This window comes from Heliconius melpomene, chromosome 2 (assembly GCF_056956725.1).
Source record: "Heliconius melpomene rosina isolate 202511_hmr_F chromosome 2, ASM5695672v1, whole genome shotgun sequence".
Taxonomy (NCBI): domain Eukaryota; kingdom Metazoa; phylum Arthropoda; class Insecta; order Lepidoptera; family Nymphalidae; genus Heliconius; species Heliconius melpomene.
In genome coordinates this window covers 6,999,373-7,025,716 of record NC_140390.1, presented here as the reverse complement: position 1 = coordinate 7,025,716, position 26,344 = coordinate 6,999,373, and the positions used below count along the sequence as shown (strand labels likewise).

At 31.8% G+C, this 26,344-nt stretch overlaps 1 protein-coding gene across 1 annotated transcript; it reads left to right on the top strand.

Annotated features, from left to right (window-relative positions):
* Positions 1 to 14,790: 14,790 nt before the first annotated feature.
* LOC146540639 (alpha-tocopherol transfer protein-like) lies at positions 14,791 to 23,146 on the top strand. The gene is made up of 8 exons (XM_085200230.1): positions 14,791 to 14,960; positions 19,465 to 19,617; positions 20,003 to 20,162; positions 20,612 to 20,670; positions 21,065 to 21,261; positions 21,577 to 21,687; positions 22,228 to 22,330; positions 22,695 to 23,146. Exons 2-8 carry the CDS (start codon positions 19,479 to 19,481, stop codon positions 22,844 to 22,846), a joined length of 921 nt encoding a protein of 306 aa, XP_085056356.1. The 5' UTR covers positions 14,791 to 14,960; positions 19,465 to 19,478; the 3' UTR covers positions 22,847 to 23,146.
* The last annotated feature ends 3,198 nt before the right edge of the window (positions 23,147 to 26,344 follow it).

Here is a 26,344-nt window from a genome sequence, read left to right as displayed (position 1 = left end):
CTATAAGGAGTTTCATTTCAGTCATTTTTATATTTATTGAATTATTTATTTTATTTTTATTATAAGAAAATAACTTTTTTTTTTATAAGAATATCTACTTATAAAAGAATTTTATAATCAAGTGCTTTTAAGACAAAACTACTTGTTTTTAAGTAAGATATTAAACAATATTGTACCTATTATGGAAAGGTATCTAACTATGACTTAAATCGACATATATGAGGCCGTCACCAGGGTGTGACTGTAACGCGACGGTTGTGGGTTCGATCCCCACTCGAGGAAGTGAAATATTTATTTACGTTTATATTTCCATTTCTTCACTCTGGCGTCGAGGCAAAGTACGGCGTTGAGTTCTGCCAGTCAACACGCAATGCCTTCAGAATTCGGCAGAAAGTGGGGAACGGAATGTCTTAGCTCTAGTTTACCTCTGCCTACCCTGCTGTGTGCGGGATACAGCGTGAAGCTGATTCAAATCTATAAATTAAGGCCGACGTGGCGTGACAATTGCTCAGTGTTACTGTTACTGTGACAATTGTGGGCTTGATTCCCACTAGGGGGAATCTCTGGCTCGGTAACAAGACAAAATACGGCGTTCAGTTGCGCCAGTCAACACACACGTCTCAAAAGCTAAGCTAAAAATTATAAAAAAATATGCATAGCACTAAAATAGAATAGACCCTACAGCCTACCCTAAGCTTCTTCTTTTTACTATTCTATCAATGGATTAAACAAATACTCTGGAGAAAACAAACTCCATAGAGACGTTACGGTATGACGCCATGTTCGCTAACGCCATTAAGCTATATGCATACAAATGATAATAATAATAATAATGTGGAAAATAATAAATCTAATGATTTTGGTAATAATAATAAAAAAATTAAAAATTAAGTTAGGGCATAAGCGTGTTGCCGCAATCGTGATGGTTATGGGTACGATTCCCACTTGAGGGATTGAAATATTTAACATTTTCTATTTCTCCCTGTAGTAATGAGACAAAGCACGGCTTTTAATTCCTCCAGAATTTGGCTGAAAGTGGGGAACGGCAGTGTCTTTGAATCTCTTAACATCAGGTTCCCAGAGTCCATAGGGAACCTGAAGTCCATAGTCTATAGAGCTACACTGCTATTTTCAGGATATAACGTGAAGCTAAAAAAAAAGAAAAAAAATAAGCTATAAAGACTTTCCTTCTTAGTATCTTACCAACAAAAAATCTTCACATAATAAAAATAGAATAGAAAGATGGGCAGCTAATAAGGTCTCAGAAGACCGTACCGAAGACCTACAATCCTACCGGCCAAACGGCTTCCTTACATATTTCAAAAATATATCACGTAATTCATATTCTTCTAAAATGGTATTCAGACGCCAGGTCTTCTATATTTCTTATTTGCATAGAGACAATAGAGCCCACGGGATTTTGATCCAGACAATGCAAGGTTACTTAATAGGCCTAGTAAGAACTCTCAAGACTTTTAAATAATGTGATCTAATTTTTTTTATTATTCTTTTTTCAGTTTCACGCTTTATCCCGCTATTTATTGTTGTAGGTTAGGCGCAGGGAGCGTAGTGTTAAGCACTCCGCTCTCCACTTTCCGCTTAATTCTGTAGGTAATGCATGTTAATTAGCGGAATTCAACGCCGTGCTTTACATCAAGGTCTGAGCGATTAATTGAAAAGATGAAATATTTTTATTTTTATTTTATTATTTAATGGAATATATAATAATAATAATATTTTTTTGTAGGAAAGATGTATTATTATTTCAACACTTAAAACTTTTTTTCACAATTTAATATAAACATTAATTGAATGCGTATCAGGATTTGAATCCTTGACTTTTGGAATCTGTCTAATCGAGGAAGTCTAAATGTAGAAAACGAAGCTAGAATATTATATTATGTGAAATAAATAAAACGAAAAAAGCTTAGTAATTTAGAATGAAATGGAATTTTAAACATACTTCACCTTAAAGGCAGCAAAATAGGTCAGTGTTGTCAATAACTAAATTGTGTTATATTTTTAAATGTTTTTAGAATTTATATTAGAATTAATTTAATTTCATTGTAAGATTAATTATTTAATATAGTATATGTTGAGAGCAGTCATGGCGCAGGTGCTTAAGTATGTGAATGTAAACACGACTGGATGTGGGTTCGATTTCCAATTTGTTTGAGTTTGTTTGTGAGAGTTGGGGAAATCGTTATATATATTTTCATTTCATTAATTTATTTTCATTCTCTGCTCGAGTAGAAAAAGCGCGGCGGTGTTTTACCACTAGGTTCCCAAGTTTCCTCTGCCTACTCGGCAGGATTCAGTTGTGATATAATGCCGTCGTAGAGAGACCGTCATGGCACAGTGGAACAGCACCTGACAATAAAAGTTACTGTAGTGGATTCAAAGAAAAGACAAATTATCTATCTCTGTCATATATCATGAAATATCTGGAAAATTCGGCGTAATCTGGAGAACAGACTGTCTTAACATCAGGTTCCCTCCACTTACCCTATTACATGTAGGGAACCTCTTATACTTACGGTAAGCTATAATAAATTACAACGAAAGCAGAAGACAGTCATCATAATTTAGATTTGTAAAATTAAATTCTCTCCTACAAATGAAAATGCACAAAGCAATCCACCTAAATGGTTTTTATGCTTCGTTTAAGTCACTTTCCGCTCGACTGTGCCCATTGCATTGTGTGACGGTCATTTGTAACAAATTTCCGTTTGATGGCTATTATCAATAATATGTACCGTTGAATCAAGGGGAACGGAAAATTGTATGAATTATAATTTTATTTGACCTAAATATCTATGAAAGATTATTATAAGGATATATTAGGTATGTTATCAAAGCCCACATCTTAATATATTTGAATTGTATGTATTTTATCTGCATAAAGCCCAATGAAGTGAGCCCAATATGAGGGTGGGCAGAGTGTACCTGGGAATCTAGTTAAGACGTTAAGACGTACGTTCCTCATCAAGACATTACCATTTCCGACTATCCGCCGAATTCTTGAGGCATTATATGTTGTTATTTCAGGCATTATATGGAGTAGGAATCGAACCCACATAGCGTTAACAGTCGCCTACTTGTGCACTGCGACGCTACGGGGAATCCTCATTAAATCTCTATCTATCAAATTACTAGATCCAAAATTATAAAAAAAAAATAAAACTATCCAAAGTAAGATTTGACAACAACATAAACTACCGTCATGCATTTTTTATTATTATTTGGAAAGTGAATAAAAAAATGGCATCCAAAACAGTGCAAAATTTTGCAAATGCGGTCCAAGCACGGCTTCTATAGTTACAGGTGAAAGGAGGCATTCCGAGCATTTAGCTTCACACTTCACGACTTGCCCCAACTAAATTGCAGAGAGGTTTCGCAATTATTTTCTAATTTTAAATATTCATTTTCTCTTTTCATCATTATTTTTTGAGTTCATCGTGGCGTAGCGGCACTGGAGTACGACTGTGACGATTATGAGTTCAATTCCCAATCGGGGGATTGAAATATTATTATGTGTAGATACTGTTAGTATTTAAATATATTTGCTTATAGGCGCTGTATTTCGCATATAGCAGAAGATCTAGTGTCAATACACTCCGTTTTCCATTTTCCACTTAAAATGCAGGGTAAACACGATCACGAATTTAATTTTTCAGTAATAAAATAAACACGGACATTTTTTGTCGAGCTTCTCGCTATATATCGCACATATCAGGGTAGGCAGAGAGAATTTAACAAAATTAATAATATTGAGACACTTCCGTTGTCCATTTTCGGCAGAATACTGGAGGCATTGTGTGTTGAATGAGGGAACTTAACGCCGTGCTTTGCCTCATTACCAGAGGAAAGAAATGTAAATATTAAATATTTCATTTTCTCGAATAGAAATCGAACCTACAACCTGTCGCGTTTGAGTGCGCTACGTTTAGCCTAAAAATATATTTATAATATATTTATAAAGGAAATAAATATATATATAATCCAATTATTTAGCCCATATTATAAAATGTAACTTAAGATAATAAGTGAAACGGCGACTTACTACGTAAACCGCGAAGTACTTTCTATTCTTCTATCTGATTTTCTGGCCACAGACCGATCATACCTATTCTGCTGTCGCTATTAACTAAGCTTAACACAATTAATCTAAAAATAATTAAAATATATATAAACATATTTATTCAGCTTTGCTGTATCCCACAGCAGGGTAGATAGAGGGGACCTAGTGCTAAAACACTCTGTCCCTGAATTTTGGGTGTATTGCGTGTTGATGAATTCAACGCCGCGTGAGTGGTGAAACTCAACGCCGCGGTTTACCTTGACATCAGAGCGAAGAAATGAAAATATAAATTTAAATAAATATTTAATTTTGAGGGTAGACGTAGGATAGTAACAGGGAATCTAGTGTTGAAACACTCCGTCTCCACCAACCGACTTAGTTACTTAACACTAGGTTCCCTTTTGCTGGAAAAAGATAAAAGCAGAAAGAGAGTTACAAATAATATACAAATATCATTTTCACAATGAAACAATAAGAAATATCTCCACATGAAAATATTTATACATTTGCTTATGATGAAGTAAATGAAAAAAATATTTTCATCTCACAACATTTATATAATTGAGGAAGTTTAATAAAATTAAAAACGAGAGATATTTGTATGAACTTTCTAAATATTCATTCGTTGAAAAGTGTAGCGTTTTGTATGACATAATATTTAATTTTACGAATGTATTTTCTTGTCAGACTGTTTATTTTTGCTTATATTTACATTTATTATAAACTAGCGGCCCGCCCACGGCTTCACCTGCGTGAACTACGTTATTATTAATTTCTGTCTCCATGAGTCTCTATAAGTGACGTCCATGTGAAATTTGAGACTCCTAGCATTTGTAGTAACGAAGTTTCATACAAACTTTCAACCCCAAAAACAACCCCTTAGAAGTCGAATATTTCAAATTGCCGTCTTAGCGAGCACCTTCGTCCTAAAAATAACTCCAATGGATAATAATATATAATACTTAATGAGATTCAAACAGGAAATCAGCTTCACGCTCTATCCCGCGCACAGCAGCGTAGGCCGAGGGAACCTAGTGTTAAGTCACTCCGTTCCCCACTTACTCCCGAATTCTAGAGACATTGCGTGTTGAGTGACAGAACTCAACGCCGCGATTTGCCTTAACTCAAATAAGATATAAAATCGCAAAAACCTAACTAGAACTAATTTCAATCAAAACAATATTTCATAACAATACAAGGGCCCGGCACAGAAGCGCTCATCCTTGCGATTGCCTCAACCTCTCCATCAACTAAAAACAAGTAGAATATCCAATATAGTTCTTATTACAACGGAATAGAGAACATTTAGTCTTTTAGTTCACATAAATAAACAAAAGGCACAACGAACGCCACTAGTCCATATGAGCACGCAATCCGATTTGCACTAATAACTAATTGGTGGCCACGATTTTTTTATTTTTACGGACATTATTATTTATTATATTATGCTATTTTTATTGCGAAGTTATATTTATATAAGCTATTCTAGATAGCTATGTATACGATAATAATTCCTGGGTCAAAAATTGTATTTATTCAATTGATGTAAATCTATACTAATATAATAAAGCGGAAGAGTTTGTTTGTTTGTTTGTTTGTTTGAACGCTAAGATCTCTGGATCTACTGGATCGATTTACTTTGTTTTTGTTTTGTATGAAAGCTGCATTCTTCAGAAATGCTATAGGCTACATAACATTACATTACACATATATACTAATAAATTAAAATACTTTCTAATTTGACATGCAATTTATTCTGCCATGTTAATAACAACCGTCGTGGCTACGCAACCGCGTTCGTTACCGCGTCATTTTGATATTCATCCTTATGAAAATAAATATAATAGTCACTTTTAGCATTTCATCTAGATTGAAATTATATTTCTATAGAAATTATATTCTTATATTTCAAGCAGGCGTAGCCGCGTCCGGTTCCGCTAGTTATTAATATTTTGACAAAGGTATTTTTTTTTTATGTCAGCTTTTGTTTTTTTCTTTTCTTTTTGTTTTGTTGTTTAGATAAAGAAAAAGAGAAATCGAAATAATAAGCTTATTTCTAGTGAAGAAACTGCTTAGCATTTCACAAGGGCAGGCTTCAAAAGAGAAAAGAGGCCAAATCTCGCGTCAAACTCGCCTACTATATCCGAGATCCTCTTTCTACCTTTTTTTCTTAAGCTTTAATTTTTTTCATCAAAGCTTCAATTTTTTAAACATTACGTGTTGAGATCCGATGCTCTGCTCTGTTTTCCCACTAGAGTGAGAAAAGTAAGATAATAAACCGCTACTGAGAATTGAACCCATAACCGTCTCTTTACATTGTACGAGGATGTTTAATAAAATAACTACTTTGAAGTATACATAGAAGAAGAACAAGAAGTTAGTTATTTAACTTTCTTTTTTGTCATCTTTTTTTTTCATTGGTTGCTCTTTTATGGTCACTTGTTTAAAATTTCAGATAATTAATTTCTACTATTCTAAGAAGTTGGATTTAGCACGATGTACAAACATACATACATTTGTTTATACAAGATGCTATGTTTGATAATAATATTATAATTAAGTATATTTTCATTTTGTCCATATTTGGAAAAAAGTTATCCAATATAAACATATAGTATTTTTCTGTGCAACGATATTAGCAGAATACGCTCTTTCAATAAATTAACATTTCTTTCCATTCATTCCGTTACAATTCCGTTACCAACCTTCTGTCGAATTTTCGAGGCATTGAGTGTTGAGTGACTGAACTCAACGAGAATCTCTGCCTCGTTGCCACAGCGAGGAAGCGAAAATGTTTAATATTTCATTTCCCTAGTGGGGATCGAACGAATGCTGAGGATGTCTGATGCGTTTCCAGTAGCAGTGATTGTAAACGCTACAGGTCGTGGGTTCGATCCCCACCCGAGGGTATGAATTATTATTTCTTAATATTTTCATTCCTTCGCTCTGGTGTCGAAGAAAAGCGCGGCATTGAGTTTCACCTCCAGAATTCGGTGGGAAATGAGTAACGGAGTGTTTTAACACTAGGTTCCCTCTGCCTACCCTGCTGTATACAGGATACAGCAAGAAGCTAATTTTGATAATATTAAATCATTATAATTATAAATCATTATATAGTAGCTAAATTAATTATGTTTATCCGTACGTTGCGTCTTTTTCCGTTGTCTGGAAGAAATCGTATCCAACGATCGCCTTTTGTTTCTGTTTGTTAATTTTATAATCCTGTATCCTTTTTGTTTTGCAATTTAGTGTTTTCTATCCTGTTTTAATAAAAAAACAGCCAAGCTTCAAATTTTGGTTTAATAAACTTTTGAGTTTTTAAAGTTTGGACTTGGACATGGAGTTAAAGCGTGTAGAATTATAGACTTGGCTCTACTTATTTTTTGACTTTTTTTCATCTATCTTTTTATCATAATTTTACATGGAAATATTAAAATGGGTATTATTTTGTTAAGGCATATTACACATAATAAATAATTTGAGTAGCGAAAGTCAAAGGCGAGGTTAGTCTCGTTCCATAAGAGAGGAAATAAAAATATTAAATATTTCATATCTTCGAGTGAGAATCAAACCCCTAACCTGTCATGTTACAGTCTCATGCTTGCCCCTGCGCTATGACTCGGCTTAAAGTTATATTCTTTAATCATTATTATTGTATGCTTAGCATTTTGTTATTATATATGATTTTTAGTTCTAGGTTCTTGTTTTAAGTCTTTCGGTTTTTTAACTTAGATTTTTAATCCATAACTATATTATAAAACGAAAGTAATTCTGTCTGTGTGTCTGTCTGACTGTGTCTGTCTTTTACGCAATCAGGCCCAAACCGCTAATTTAATTGTGATAAAATACTCATATAGAGAAACTTGAGGGTCTCGGGATGAACACAGGATACTTTTTTTTCTCATATTTGTAATATTCTCGATATATACCAATATATTAAAATACTTATTAATTTGACATGCAATTTATTCCCCCATGTTAATAACAACTGTCGTTGCTAAGCAACGATTTGCAAAGTTTGTTGTTAGAAAACGTCACCCAAAATGAGCTTGCTTTACGCATCTTCCTATTGAAGACTGAAAATAATTTCATATATATATTTAATAAATATTCGTATAGTTCAAGCGGACGTAGCCGCGTTCGGGTCCACTAGTATATATATATATATATATATATATATATATATATATATATATATATATATATATATATATATATATATATATATATATTTATTTATTATTAAAGGTTTTTCTTTAATATAGGTGTGATTATTAAATAAATTAAATCGTGTTTTAAAACATTACAGTAGTAGGTGAATTGTAACAGCTTAAAAAAAAACACCGCTCGTGCGCTTACTTGCGACTTGCACATCATGCACACGCAATGCTTACGAAATTTTAAATACCGTTTCCAAACGAAAACGAATAATTTATTAGAGATTTTTTCTTCATTTTAGTTAACTTCACGCTATATCCCGCAAATATCACAGGATATGAATAGAGAGGCTAGTATAAAGATACGAGAAAATATGCTAGAATAGACGTTAATTGTTTTAAATTATATTTTAAATCAAGAACATGGAAATTGTCTTGTTAATTTGTTCAAATGTGCCTGCAACGGTGCAGGAGCGTAAATATGTGACAGTAAATCCGGTTTTAGGTTCGATAACTACTCGGGTGATTAATATTTATTATTTTCATTTCTTCGCTATGCTAACGAAGCATAGAATTCAACGGAATAGAATTCCTCCACCTCTACACGCAATGCCTCGAAAATTCGGTGGAAAATGAAGAACGGAAATATCTTAAGTCTAGGTGCCTAGGTTCCCTCTGCCTACCCTACTATGTCTGTCAAACCTATATTTTTAAGCATTATTACATATTTTTCAAATATTATTGAATATCGCTTAAATATTAAATTGTCGTCCTACAATGAAAACAGTTTATAATCGTCGGTGGTATGATCCGATGACTCACAGTCATTAGGAGTTTCTAACTTAAGTATTATGGACCCGTTTCTGCCAATCTCATAGCACTTGCAAAAATAATACTTATTTATAAGCGCATAAATATGATTTTGCTATGCACGCTTCACTATGAAGATAACTTAGTTTTGATACACGAGAAAATAATCTTTATTTTTTTAGTAATATGGAATATTATAGCGTGACGATCTTAGCAGGGGTTGTAAACGTTAGTGATATGCGATTTGAAAGTTACGCAGTTTTGGTCGGGCTGCGGTTACGGCGGTGTTAAAATTTTCACATTTTAAAAAATCATTTGTTGTTGAGAAATAGTATTTATAATGTCATTTTAGTATTCATAAAAACGAAATTATAGAATGATGGCCACGGGAAATCGTCATCACGATAATGTCGTCTCTGGAAAAAATGTCGTATTTATTTTAAATATATAAGAAAGTTAAGTTTAAGAGACCGTTATTGCACAGCGGCACAAGGGTGTGACTGTAACGCGACGGTTGTTTGGTTCGATCCCCACTCGAAGAAATAAATTATTCTTTATTAATATTTTCATTTCTTCGCTCTGGCACTAAGGCAAAAAACCTGACGTTGAAGTCCGCCACTCAAAACGCAATGCCTTCAGAACTTGGACCTCAGGGACGTCTTAAAACGATAATGTTATTAGATTACGAAAGGAATTTGGATGAAATAATAAATTTTGGTGCAAAAGCGAAAGAAGCCACCAGCGGATCGCTTGCAAACAAAAAGACTGTAAAAAACTGAAATATTTGATACAAAAAAAGTTTTTTTTGGTAAATTATTTAACTAATTCACTAACTAACTATAAAAAACAAAATAGATGCTATCAAATCAGTTATAATAAATACATAGTATAAATAGAACACCTTTCGCCTCGCTTTAGTACCGTTACTAATATTAACTGCAACTCTAACTATAGAGCGATCACGTTTACTTCCAACAACAGTTATCGATTACATTTTACTTGCTTCTGACTTTTTTATTTCCCATTTTTTCCCATTTTTTATTTAGCCTATTTATGGTATATTGAAGCAATGATTATTCTATCAGTTATTAGGAATATTACTATCATTTATTATTTGGCAAAATGTGAGATATGTCCTTAATATATTTCAAACTAGTGGACACGAACGCGGCTACGCCCGCTTGAACTATACGATTATTTATTAAATATATTTATGAAATTGTTTTCAATTTTCAATAGAGAGATGCGTTAAGCAAGCTCATTGTGACGTTTTCTAACAACAAACTTTGCAAATCGTTGCTTAGCAACGACGGTTGTTATTAACATGGCGGAATAAATTGCATGTCAAATTAATAAGTATGTTAATATATTGGTATATATCGAAAATAATACAAATATGAGAAATAAAAGTATCCTATGTTCATCCCGAGACCCTCAAGTACCTCTATATGAGTATTTTATCACAATTAAATTAGCGGTTTGGCCCTCATTGCGTAAAAGACAGTCAGACAGACAGACAGAGTAACTTTCGAATTTATAATATAGTTATGGATTCTTTTGCGAAAAAAAACATTATATAGATATTTTTTTTTAATTTATTACTATCAAATATCCATACAAATATATTTTTACATTGATGAAGGCACTACAAAAAACCACGAAAGTTTGTTTCGAGTACCATAACTCGTCTAAATTATAGATTTGAATATTTTTTTAATAGTTAATTTAAGCTACCCTCAGTAATTTTACTTCGTATTTTAGTGTCCAGGTTATTTATTAAGTATGGAACCATGCCCGGGTAATTAAAAGATAATTTTGTACTATCAAAAAAAATATGATATTAATCGCTATTGTTTATTCTTCTGCAGCGATTTCAAAGGCGACCTAAAGTAATTATTGTTATTACAACAATTATATAAAAAATATGTTATTGTTCTGTCAGTTTTATAGAACATGAAATACTGAGGTCGACGTGTTAATTTAATGACTAAGTCTAAGAGCTGGTGCTCACTGGTGACTTTTAAGTATAAATTCTCTATTTTAAATTCTATCATTTGTTCTAATTAGATTTATTTATAGTTAAAATTGCTTTATTGTTATATATTCAAATGCGCCTTCATTAACTGTGATGATACGATGATAGTGATACATCACTCACGGTAATAAAATTTCCAAGTCCGCCCTAGCTCTAGTACGTTTAGATTACGACAGAAATTCAGACATTAATATATGTAAATACTATATAAGCATGTAAGATTTTTTTGTGGCTAGTGGTAGTGTTTATTTGTAAGTAAATGGAATTTGTGTCTAAGCTTTTCAGACATTAACTGGTGAAAATAAAATATAATAAAATTTCAACCATCCTAGTTTGTTCAATCAGCCTTTTTGTATCCATCGCTGAACGTAGGCTTCCTCCAGATTGCACCACATTTCCCAGTCCTCCACTTTCTGTAGGCAGTCGAAGCCAGAAACCTACTTTAGGTGACGACCTGAATACCTGAAACGGTAGACCGACAGGTCTATCGAGCTGAAAGAGCCCTACGCAACGCTGGCCGATCTGCAGTCTTCACTCAAGAACTTGTCTGTGTATACAAGAAACCATGCTGCTGTACCGTAGTAACTTAATGCCTTATTTTATCCATTTATAATTTTTTTATCATTGCAAAACTTAGAAATAATTTGTAGATCAGGTGACATTGTACTATCAGAATTATCAGTTCAGTTCGATAGTACAGTACCATTATAATACTATCAAATTGATCTGAAGTTTTGTCCCCCATCTTTAGACTCTATTAACCCAATAGTTTGGGCTCGTTAGATTCGTCTAGACATATTATGGTAAAACTCCTTGAGACGAAGTCTTGACGTTGAATGTAAATGAACCCTAAGATGTTTTTTTAAATTAAAACAAATAAAAAGAAAAATATTAATAAAATTATCAAATAAAATATTTTTTGTATCTGTTGTGTTTAAAACTATTGTAACATGCGTAAACCTCTACTGTTATTTACTTTACACAAAATATTAATGAAAAGGTAAAAGTCAACGATCTCAATAACTCCGTGTTCGACGCTTAAAACATAACAAAAACATTAATTATAATCTTCAATAAACATAAACAAATAGACTTGAACATTAATAACCAAGTAAATAAGCTTCTAAAAACATTTTATGCAACTAATATGATTTGCCATCGTGGCGCAGTGGCAATAGCGTGTGACTGAAATTGCTACAGTCGTGGTTTCGATTCCCACTTGGGGAAGGTTCGCTCTAGCAGCGTTAAGATCCGCCACTCAACACGCAAATCCTTGAGAATTCGACAGGAAGTGGGGAACACAGTGTTTTTACGTTATGTTCCCTCTGTCTATTCCTGTATTTGCGGGATAAAGCGTGAAGCTGAAAAAAAAAATATATGAACGATCATGGACTAGTGCATCTAACTGAAAGCATAATTGTCGTGGATGGGAGATCCCCACACAGGGGAAAAATTATTTAAAATTCGAGTGTATAGTGCAGAAAGAAGTGTCTTAACACTAAGCTTCCTCTCCCTATTTTGAAAAAAGAAAAAAAAAACAGTTATTGTTAAAACAAAATGGTATCCATAAATGATTAAAATGCTACAAAGATTGACTTCAAAAACTACCCACCTGTACATAAAGCTAATTAATTTACAGTAATTCACGAGAAAGTTATAAATTTTTGTGTAATTAAAACGAATTCTCATAATGAAACGAATTTTAATGAACGTCCGTCTAATATAATTTATGTTGGCGAATTTGTTAATTATCATAGCAAGTAGAAATTATGTCTGTTTTAAATGTTTGCAAACTTTTTATATGATCCATAAATAATGCTTTGAAAATCACTATTATTATTATTATTATTTATTAGCATCACCCATGTATGTATTGCGCACACAGAAGGGTAGGCAGAGGGAACCTAGTGTTAAAACACTCCGTTCCTCATTTTCCACCGAATTCTGGAGATAACACTGGACACTGGAGCGATTTAACGAAAAAAATAAATATTTTATTTCCTTGAGTGGGAATCGAACTCACAATCTGTCGCGCTTACAATCACACTCTGTGCCCCTGCGCCACTACTAGACTCTACTATTATGATGTATTTTATAGTCAAACCTCGAAGCTCCAGCGCTCGTTTGACTAGTCAGTCAATCTGACTGGGTCTGACTTAAGACCTTAGTTAAAGCCAAAAATCTGCATCAAATCTAAATTTGGGTTTAAATATATTTTGTGAGAAAAAGTGCAGTATTTTTTAGTGTTCACAAAAACCTACCTCAAAGGTAGATTTTCTCATATATGTTCAATGGACAGATATTAATCAGTTTCATTTTTTATATGTATAGATGTGTAAGCTTTAGATTAACAAGCCAATTTTAATAATTAATATGTAATTATTATATTATTTTCACTATCTCATTAATATTTGCTTATAATTATGTTATAGTTTAAAAATATACAAATTTATAATTAACTCTAGCTACTGTGGTTTCAGTTGGCTAAGCATTTAAAACACGAATTCTTTTTTGTAAAACAGTGCTTAACGTGTTATTTTTAATTACTTCTTACCCGACTACGCTGAAGCAAAAAGGAGGGTTATGATTTTGTAGGTTCTAAAATACTTATCATAATGTGAAAATTGTCCTCAATTATCTGCTGGTTATAGAGTGTGTCATATTGAAAGAAGTGGCATCCTTTAGAGGACAAAAACTTTAAACTAAAAAATTTACAATTATAATATTATATTTGGTGTCAAATGAAAGGTTGCAATTAGTAAATTTCAAAATATATATTTTTATTACCTTTCGCTTGCCAGTTTGCATGAATGCACCCGATAATTGGAATAATTTTTATAATCTTGCCTCGTATATATGAGCCAAATATATTTTTTTAATCAAAAATATATTTTAATAAATGAAATCTATTCAATATATGAATAATTGGAGAGGTAGACATGTTATACCTAATTATATTATAAAAAACGTTTCCAAATAATGACATAATCTAATATCCAGGAGGTACCTGGAGATACCTGCCCTAATTCTAACAGGAGGAAGTGAAAGTGGTACACGACCACGACTGTCTCTGAAAATCACAATTAATATGTCTTAAATTATTAAAAATGTATTATTTATATGTTATTTAGTTAATAATTTAAACATTTAATAGTTTGTAAATAAAAATTTCAGCGAGAATATTTTCTTGTTTTATCTATACTTTTTATATCGAGATTTAGTTATTAAAATTATATTTTTAATAACTAATACCTATTTTTTTGTATTTTAAATAGAATAAATTAATAATTTTGTGATTTAAAAATATTATATTATTATTATACTAAAAGATTATTTGTGGTATCCTGACGTAACCCGGGGATTCTTAGCACCCCCCTTCGCACCGTCACCATAGCCTACCGTGGCCAGGAATAGTGTGAATACCGGGAACTGGCCTCGTCTTGTGGTCATCGCTCATCAAGGGGAAGACCGGGATGGTTGGCGCTTGATGAGGGAGAACGTCCAGCAGTGGACGGCGATAGGCTGATGAAAGAAAAGAAAAAAAAAAAAAAGATTATTTGACACACAATTAAAAATCTAGATCCTCATATGTAATAGTGAAATACACAATTTCATATTTACGTCCAAAATCTTAATATATAAGCCCTACCTATCGTATTTAGAGCGCGTAAAGAAATAATATAAACTGGTCGCACGAAGTCTTCAACGCATTCGAGGCGGAGCAGCTGACGTCTTAGCTTTAAAACAGATAGAATAAAAAGATATTTATCTTTTATTATATTTTCTTTGTCTTTAAAAACATCGAAAACGTTGCGTTCAAGTGATAGTGTTACCGTCGTGGAGAGTTTGGCGAGTGATTTGATATTCCATTACAAAGGTGATTACTTTTTTTTTATTTTCCACTTTTACGTGTAGTGTTTTTTTTACGGATAACGGATTACCGGTAAGATATGTGTAATTGTGAGATTTAATATATTTTTTTCGTATTTTCTATACATATTAATAAGATTCGAGTATCTGTGATTTTAATATAGCCGTGTTTTTCAAGTGCGTAGTCATTTACACGATATTAAACACAAATTTATTTACACAATTTTAAATTTTTGTTTGTCAGTCTTTATATGTGTCCGGGTTAATCTTTGGAAAAACTGAATCGATTTTAATAAAACCTTCACTGAGAGATTGAGAGGGTTTTGGAATAACATATAGGCTAATTTTTATACCGAAATTTCTGGTGGATCAGGATTTACGCGAGAAAAGCCGCGTTTGCCACGTATATATAACAGTATAGATAATAATTATAATAAATAATCAACCAATATTCCCTAAATACACTTAAATAATATCATATAAACATCTATACAATCAAGCGGGCGAAGCCGCTAGCTTATCAATAAAAAAAAATTATAGCCTATAAAGGTGAAATTTAATTATTAAATATTTATATCATAAATAGACCGTACTATTTACGTGTAATGGATGCAAATCATATTTTTTTTTATTGACAGTATACGTGACAGAATAGTATGAATCACTCAGGCCGTTGGCCCGTCACGTCAGTGAAACTGCATGAGGCCAGTCGCTCGGCAATTATAATGAATGCACTACAGTTGTTACACTGATTATATTTTATTTTTTATGTTTTTTTTCCTATTGTTATTATTGTAATATTTTTTTTGCAAATGATTAAGTTGTTTTATAGTATAATGATATAATTATTAATATAACGTATTTAATTATATAATTAATATAAACAGTTTTGCTAGTAAATGTGTTATTTTTTTTATTATTTTTAATAAAATATTACGATACATACAAAGCAATATACAAAATATATAAAATAAAAAGATATATACAAAAAAATCTTGATAATTATGTACAAAAAAATTTAAGGAAAAAATAATCAGAGTAGGCTGAGGGAAGCTGGGGGCCTAGTGCTAAGACATACCGTTCCCCAATCGGAAACTTCCGTTCCCCATTTTCTACCGAGTTATTGGGGTCTTTTCGTCTAATAAGCAAATTCTATATTATTGACAATTCTTTAGTTGCTAACTTATTAAACTGGAACTCTATACAATTATCTACCAGAGTAGAGAAATAGCAATAATATTATTTCAATATTTAAGCATTTTTCCGAGTGGAGATATAAAAAATAATATAAATACAGAAATGTTACAATGGACATCAGAACGAAAACTAATGGTGCATATGGGATCAGATCCATTTATAATTTTAATAGCAAACATTAAGAACTAACATAGGACTTAATATTTAAATTTTCAAGTAGATACTCTTATTTCTAGAGAGTCACTAATCTATGCAAATCTTAAAAGAAATGGTAATTTTTCCATTGTATTGCTTTAGCATTCTGCAAAGCCTCTTTTATTCTTTAAGAATATTTCGATGGAGTTAGATGATTTTAATTATTATAATTTATATCGTTGGTTATCACATTATAAATAATAACAGTATTCGATAGAGAGAGAACGTAGAGTCTTAACACTGGGATCCCTCTGCCTATCCTGCTGTGTGCGGGATACAGCGTGAAGCTGATTATTATTTAAAATATAGTTCACTGACTCCAACATAAGATTATCTGATTGCCTCACGATATTACTGCTCTATAATTTTACTATTTTAATGCAGTCTGAATTAGTTACCGTTAAGAAATTATGTTATTTTTATGTTTTGTTATAATTCTCGTTTAAAATAAAATAAAATTAAACTTGTAGTAAGTAAAATACATACTATTTCAGAAATGTCCAAGTGTTCTAACCACTAAGCCATAAGTACAAAGGAACGTATGGCTTAATGGTCAGAACGCTTGAACGGTTTCCAAGAGATGCGGGTTCAAATTCCGCTACGTACAAATGCTTAATCGTTTCTAAAAAAAATATTATTATTTGCTAAATGTGAAATAACTCTTCAAAAACGTTAAAAAATGAGCACATTTTTTTAAATTAAAAGAATGATAATAATAAGACAAATATTGAAAACTTTTTTAATTTTTGAAATTTTTAATGATAGAATTAATAGCACCGCCATCTATACATTATTACGTAAGTCTCTATGTAAGTTTGTAGCCTCACCATCTTGATAGGTTTTAGTTATCATAGTACTAGATGGCGCTAACAACTACACAATAACCTAAATATTGGAAGAGTCAATATTTTGGCTGGGTTCTGGGAGGTTCTGGATTCGATTCCCACTGGAGGGAATGAATTTTTATGTAATATTTGTTTATTTATTTTAATTTTTCTCACTCTAATAATGAGGCAAAACGCGGCGTTAATACCCGCCACTCAACACGCAAAACCTCCAATTAGGCGGAAAGCGAACGGAAAGGTCTTAACACTAGTTTCTTAGATCCCCTTTTATCTACGCAACTGTGTGCGTACAACTAAAAAAATCATGACTTTTCTTTAATACGAAATTTCGATATCACGTTATACGTTTATTAGAGCGACTCTCGTGACAGAAATCATTTACTAAACTAAACAGTGAAAGCTGAAAGTTTCGCGCGTTCCGGTGCTTAACTGCGAATTTCGTTTTTTTTATGAAAGTTAAATTTAGGTTGCCATTTGATAAATTTGAATATGTATTTGGAGAATTAAAGTACGCTAAGCTAAGGTTTTCTTTTTATTCTTATTACCTGATACTAAGTCGATGATATTTTTTATAATAATGAAATTAGTTTATCAGTATATGTTTTAATCCCGTCGTGGTGCAGTGGGAAAGCGTCAGTGTGACGGTTGTGGGTTCTATTCAAACTCAGAGAAATTAGTACATTTTATTTATTTTTATTTTTCCGCTTTGATATCTCGGAAATTGGACGACAAGTGGGGAACAGAGTGTGTTAACACTGAATTGTCTAAACATATAGGTACATTTCTGGAAGTAGAATAAACAGACACGAAATTGTGAATATTTTTTACTTATCTCATACCAGAAAGTACGAAAATTATAGTTGAATAGATATTTTTTTCGTATCGCAAAAAATTGGACTTTTTAGAGTAAAGTTGGCCCACAATTGATTTTTTTCTTCCATTGCGTCACATTTTTGGCCTAAACAATCAAAAAAGACAAAAAAATACTCACGCTTGCATATAAACGTACAATAGGATATGCAAAGGAAACCTATTGTTATGACACACTCGCCGCCCAATTTCCGATATATCCCAATAAATGGCGTAACTCAACGCTGCACTTTATTTAAAAAAAAGCAATTCAATTTATATTTGTATGAGCATTGTTATAATGTTATTGTCTTATTTTATGCGACAGACGTCCATTCATTCAAGGTCTTCACTGGAGTTATGAAACATAGCTGTAAGTGTCATGACACACTGACGAAATTAGAATATTATGGTTTCTTAACGTTATTATAGCTGGCTGAGCTATGTCAGTATTAATTTTTATATTTGAAAACTTTTGGAAGGCAATTTTAAGTAAATAGTACGATTAATAATATATAAATAAAACATATTAATGTTTCACCAGATAAATATTAATTAACCATTCTAAGTTAATGCTTATAAATTTCAAAGGAAATAGCTAACACATGGAGAATCTAATAGAATTGTATTATCCTATTTTTATCAAAGAGACGGAATTAAAGTCAAAACTGAATATATAAAAATAAATAAATTAGGGCCGTCGTGGCGCAGCGGCACAAGGGTGTGACTGTAACGCGACGGTTGTGGGTTCGATCCCCACTCGAGGGACAAAATATTTTTATTTTTTTCTGATATCGAGACAAAGCGCGGCGTTGAGTTCTGCCACTCAACACGCAATGCCTCCAGAATTCGGCAGAATGTGGGAAACGGTGTGTCTCAACACTATGTTTCCTCTGCCTACCCTGCTGTGTGCGGGATACATCGTGAAGCTGATTTTATTTTATTTTATAAAAAATATAAAACTATTATAATATTTCATTAGTAACATTTTACATGGTCCACGTTAACTCGATAGTTTTTGGTTATATTATAGCAAAAAATAAAACAAACAAAAAAATCTGAAATCCTTTTTTTCTTCTTCTTATAATTCTCATAATCGCTTGAACAAATAACTCGTGGGAAAATCTTGAACATATTTTTGACAATCATTATTAGTACATCTTAATGTGATCTTTCATAAAAAATGTAACTAAATGTAAATTTTCATTTTTTTTGTTAATATAATGTAGTGAGGGGAATGAATTATTTTAATAATTGTTTTAATTATCGAAACTCAATGTTTCAGCTTGAAAGACGGAGTGTCTTAACACTTGGATGCCAAGGGATCCATTGAAGCAGAAACCTGCCCCACTAAATGCACGATTCAGTCAAAAATTAAATATTCTATTGAATTCTTATAACCAATTATATTTTTGGTTTTTTTAGAACCAGAACCCAAGATGACACTCGAACAGCCATCAGGAGAGATGTGGAAGAAAATTCGCGAGGAATTAAATGAAAACGCTGATACAAAAGAACAAGACCTCGCTCATATCAAGGAATGGCTGAAGAAAGAGCCCCATCTACCTGATGAATTTGGTAACATTTAATTCTTATAAATTCACATAGACATTATAAAATGTATTAAATTGCTTATACTTTTTAGTTTTCAGTTCGAACTTTCTTTATTGTGAAGTAAAGTCTAATTCAATGAAATTGAATTGAATGATCTGAAAATTAAAGTACACGAGTTTAATTTTTTATTCTGTTCTTTTTTTCAACTTCACTGTATTCATGTAGGATAGGTAGTGGGAGCCTATTCTGAAGGCATTGTGTGATGAGTGGTGGAACTTAACGCCGCGCTTTGGCTCGACACTACCACCGAATATTCTATTTTTTCACAAGCCACAACTCGTCGTGCTTACAGTGACACGCCTTTCATCATTTTCCTAAAAGAAATAAAAATTGTATATTTTTTTTCCAGACGATCAACGCATAATGACCTTTCTCAGAGGGTGCAAGTTTTCCCTTGAGAAGTGCAAGCGCAAGCTGGACATGTACTTCACCATGCGTTCGGCCGTACCAGAGTTCTTCAACGACCGAGATGTCAACCGCCCCGAACTACAGGAGATTATTAAAATTGTGTAAGATTTAACTTTGTAAAAAAAAATAGATTTAGGAGATGAGGCCAGTCGTGGCGCAGTGCAAGCGTATGACTGTAAGTGCGACGGTTGTGGGTTCGATTCCCATTTGGGGGAATGAATTACTAATATTTTCATTTCTTTGCTTTCGTAACAAGGCAAAGCGCGGCGTTAAGTTCCGCCACTCAATTATATGCGACCGCCTATTATATGCGAAATATAGCGTGAAATTGAAGGAAAAACAAATGAAATGACTATGGCAAATTAGTAGAAGTACCTAGCTAATTAAATATTAGAGTTAAACTATTTTCTTGTTCTAAGAAAAAGAGATTGAAGAGAATTGAGAATTAAATTGAGAATAAAATGTTCTAATATTAGTTTTATATCAATCTTTACATTTCTTCTTGTAAATAGAAAATATGTGCTATAGATTTTTTTATTTACACTTTCAGCCAAATGCCACCAATGCCAGGTCTCACCCCTGACGGTCGCCGAGTCATCCTTATGAAAGGTAACAACATTAAAATATCAGCATACTAATCTACTAGACTAGAAGAGAGTTCTAGTAATAAACTACTAGAAGAGAGTTCTAGTAATATAAAATATATAGAAATTTAAAAGAAAAGATAGAATTTCTTAACGTCAAATCTTACTAATATTATATATTTGAAACTTTGTAAAGATAAATTTTTGTTCTACTCTTAAGAAACGGAATTGCTGAACGGATTTAGATGTAACTTTACAATAATATAGCATATATACATTAGTATGAAACAGACTACAAATTACGAAAAGTTTTTGTATAATTTGGCCATAATCTATTTAAAAAAACAAAAAAAAAGGATTTATACTAAAAAAAAATCACTCGTCAATAATAATTAGAAACTACGTTTCATTTCTTATAGGTATTGATAAAGAAGTCCAAACTCCAAATGTTGCCAACGCTTTCAAGCTGGCTCTTATGCTTGGTGACGTTAGGTTGATGGAAGAGAAGGAAGGTGTAGCTGGAGATATTTACATCTTGGATGCTTCCGTTGCTACTCCGAACCATTTTGCCAAGTTCACACCAACTTTGGTCAAGAAGTTCTTAGTTTGTGTCCAGGTAATATAATTTTGCTTGTCCCAGCATAATATTAAGATAATATTTGAAGTAAGCGGGAATATTTTTTTAAGTTTCACACTGTATCCCATAACAATGTAGGAAAGGGTCTATGAGAACCTAGTGTTAAAACACTCCGTTCCTATTAAGGTACTTCCGTACACACTTTTCCCCGAATGCTAAACGTAATGCGTATCGAATGGCGGATATCAACGAGAGAAAATGACGTTCACGTTTATATTATAGCATTTATATTTAATGACTGAAAATTATAATTTTCAAAACTTATTTAATTTCTCCTTCTTTTACTATGAACAGGAGGCGTATCCAGTAAAATTGAAGCAGGTCCATGTCATCAATATATCACCACTGGTTGATAAGATCGTCAACTTTGTGAAGCCGTTCCTGAAGGAGAAGATAAGAGAAAGAGTAAGTGAAGTGATAAATAAAACTCGTAATATAATTTTCTGTTGCTATTTTCAAGTAATTACCAGAGCGAGGAATTGAAAATATTAAATCGAACCTACTACCGTTAAATTTACAGTCACCCTTTTGTACCTCTGCTCCACGAAATATATTAGTATTTCGTGACAACTAATACCTTTATTAGTTTACTATATTTCGTATTTAGTACATAGAAAGAAAAAATATACTGTCAAAACAATCCATTCCGTCCACATTCTAGATATTGCTTGTTGAACGACGGAGAAATGAAAATAATTCTTTCCCCCAGTGAGGCGGGATCGACCTCACGACTTTTCGTGTTTACAGTCAATTGCTGTGCCACTGCGCCAGGATGGCCGAAAACATATAAATGTTGCCCTGAGTCGAATTTCAATCCACAATTTGTATATGTAATATAAGATAGACTACTAAAAATATAACTCCTACCAGCATATAGAAACAGAGAAAGAGATCTTTGAGAATGAGATAAAAAAAAATAATTAATATGTTTTATTATCCTTTCAGATCTTCATTCACAGTGACGTTAAGGACCTATACAAGTACGTTCCACAGGAACTTCTACCTGAAGAATATGGTGGAAAAGCTGGACCTATCAATGATATCCATAGTATGTATTTGAAATTATTATACTCCCATTTTAATACTTGAAATGTTCATAAAAAATAATAAAAACACTGTTATATATATATATATATATATATATTTAAATATTATATTCAAAAAATCTACAATTTTCTCAGAGTTATAGATAGACGAGTCCGTTTAAAATAATCGTATGCACATTTTTTTATAATATTTAAATTATTTAATTTTTAATTTGATATATTTCCTCTTATTTTACAATTCTTATCTAAATATGTTTTTTTAAGTTCTCACATACATATATCAACTTAGCTTAACAATATAAATTATACAATAACTACAATAATATTACGCAATTATTATAAAATGAAAATTATTATAATTTTCAGATGCATGGGTCAAGAAACTAGATGAATATAAGGACTGGTTCACACAGCAAGAGAGCTTAAAGGCTGATGAGTCTTTAAGACCTGGAAAGCCTACCAACTACGATGAACTCTTCGGTATTGACGGTTCATTCCGTCAGTTAGTCATAGATTAGTAAAAAACTTAATTAATATTTAGTATTTTTTTGTTTAAATTAATATGTTTGTATATTATATTATCAATTGCAAGATTTATAGCTACAATTAAAGAAGAAATATTTTTGTATACTGTTTTTTTGTAAAATATTAGAAATCTACATTAAAATTAAAAGTAACTTCTCAGCAACTCCTCACTATCATCTTCATTTCATCCATTTTTGAATGTATTCAACCAAAGCAGTTTGCTTCTATTTGTGTAATGTTAATTGTATTTGTAATCCTTTATTTTTGAAATAAAACAATATAAAATAAATAAACTTGTTATTAATTTAATATCTATAAATATCAAATCTTGAACTAAAAATATGAAAATCGGTACCAAGTGCTAAGTAGTAAGTGACACTTCATTCTTTTCTGTATTTTCGTATTGTAGTATATTATAAACATTATCAGATAAGGTTTAGCTTTGCTATAGCTACAAACGCTATCGGGTTATAATTCAAATGTACATACACCGCTAGTACAAACTTAATTTACATCACTATGAATAGTTCGACGACCTTAATATTATATATGACGTACAAAAATTATGTATTTATACATAACTATATAATAATTATCTTTAGTCTACTAATTAACAATCTTTACGACTTCATTCTACAATATATACTTGTCAGGAAAAATGTAAAAAATATTTAGAAACTACTGCAATAAAATATTCTTTTGAACTAAAACTAAAACTCTACCAGTAGAAGCATGATCTCCTTATAATGTAATGATATTTGAGAATATTATTGATATGTAAGGAAAAGATATTAATGTTACTTGATGAAACTTTCGTATTTGGTTAGGTGGAGAGAAGAGATCGAAAGTAGAGTAAGTTCCAGGAGCTGCTTTGAGCTTCTGAAACTGAAACACCTTCCTCACTCACATACGGTAAATCTGTGGTATACGTGGGTGTAGCATGGTCTGTGCCCAGAATAGTCTTGTGCCCACATCAAGAGTTTTAATGATAAAAAATTACCCTGAAAAATAAAAAAAAAATCTATACTAATAAATCTGTTTAAAACTAAAGTCGAGTCCCCTCCTCCATCCCCCCTCCCTGGAAAATATCTCTACATACGCGGACGCCCACGATGGAATGTAAGGTTTTTTTTATTTAAATTAGTTTAAACGTTAAAGCTATTAAATAATATATATTTTAAGCAAATAAAAAAAAATAACAAATACAGAATATGTATTTATAAATGTATGAAAAATAAAATTTTATTTTAATTCATTTTAATAAAAAAGAAGAAATCGAACTACTTGTTAAGATATGGACATTTTCACTGCGTGGGAAGGTTTTGAATAATATAATTTCAGTATGAGTATAGGGGTGGGTATTATTTATTTTAACTGTACAACGCAATCTAGGCCTAAAAATGGCTGAAAATAAAGCGCAATCTGTCTTGCAGTATATGTCTAGCTTGCTATCCCTTTTTCACATATAGTGTGATGACAAAAAGGGATAGCTAAATCCTGAACTTCCTATACGCTTATGAAACCCTAGTGCCCTGTGTTTTGGCTTAAACGTGACTCCGGAAAGGTTCACAAGCATTTGCAATTATAGTTAACTTTTGATCTGCCTACATTTCCTAATTTTCTTACATAAATTTTAGTTCATTTTAATATTATTTTAGTTTTACGCAGGCCACAGCATAAAGCAGGGTAGGTAGAAGGAACTTGGGAACCTAGTGTTAAAACATTCCGTTTCCAATAAGACACTGCGTTTTGACTGTTGAGTGAGTGGTGGAATTCAGCAGCGCTTACTTCGTTACTAGGACACGAAAATGAAAATATTAAATATTTAAATTCCTTAAGCCGGAATCGAACGCACGATCTATCAAATTTCATAATTGCCTGCGTACAGTCGCACACTAATGCCAGAGTGCCATTACAGACCTCACTTTTTTACAATCATTTTAAGTCTTTGTTTCTTTTATATATGTTCTTTTTCTTTTATAAACTTTTTAAATAAAATAATTCATGTCAAATTATATTATTTTTATTTTTAACTCATTCACAGTACATTTGTAAGAAGCAAAATAATCAGAGCGAAGAAATGGTCCACTACAAAATGGTATTGCAAATCCATTACGTACAACTTTAAGTAGGTGACTGTGCGTACCGTCGATAATGAATCTTATTGTCGTTGTAAAATTAGGTAAATGCTTCTAAAGTTAGTTTTATATAATTTTTATTTATATTTTTAGTTTTATATAAACAAAGAGTGGGGAACAGAAGTTTCTCAATAGGAACTGAGTGTATTAATTCTAACACTCTTCCCACCCTGCTATGCAGGGATATGCGGGATACAGCGTGAAGTTTTGTAGTGAATTCTGAATGGCTATAGCGCTTTATGCGCCCACAGTATCTAGAATTCGACCGAAAAGTAGAGAAAGGAGTGTCTTGACTAAGTCCTCTCTGATAAGCATTGCATTTGAAGCGCATCTTAATAAATTTCATCATCATTTTAACATCTCAATATATGTAAATCATATCAAGTTTTAAAGTGTTATTTCACATTAGGATAGGAAAATACTAATTTAGAAGGATTTTACAATATAATAACGTATACATTTTGAACATAGCGGGATTTGAACCTGCGCTTCTTGGAAACCGTCCAAGAGGTGCGGGTACAAATTTTTATACGTTTTCAAAATAAGCAAACTTTCAACATTATTATTACAAAAATTACTAATTACATTTTGGCATTATATCATATTTTAAAAATCTGTAAATATATAAAAAAACACAAATTATAATAATTTATTACGTAACTAGTGTTCTTGATTTTCTAGAATGCAAATAGGAAAAGGAATTTTAAAAAATACAAGAGTATACGCGTTCAGTTATATTTAATGTTAATAATATAAGCTACTGCAAAAAATATACAAATTATATATTTTAAAATATAAAATATTTTTAAAACAATGAATGCTTTTTTATACAAAGAAAGGACAAGGCTAATATAAAATTATAGTTCCTAGATAACTTAGCCTTTTTAGAGTTACTTATACAAAATGTAAAATGGGGTCCCATTACTAAGACTATGCTGACAGTTCTCTTGACTTTTACAGTATATACTATTTTTTACAGCTTTTCTCTTCATATATTTATTTCCAGTTGTGTGTGATTAATTTAGAAAATACTCTCCGGCATTGTAAGTGTTTCCTCTGATGTTATAGGGCGTCGGTCGTGGCGGTGGTAATTTACCATGAGGTGACCCGGTCGTTTACTCTATTTAAATATAGTATTAAAATGTAGCTTTATATTTCAACTTACACATATTTATAATAAATAATATAATAAATATTTATAAAAAATACAATATCTAATACAAGAGGGAATGAACTATTGTTTATAAATATTTTCGTTTTCTCGTTGCGGCGTTGAGTTACGCCTCTCAACACAAAATATCTTATACGGCGGAAACTGACGAATGTCTTAACACCAGAGTTAAACTGAAAAAA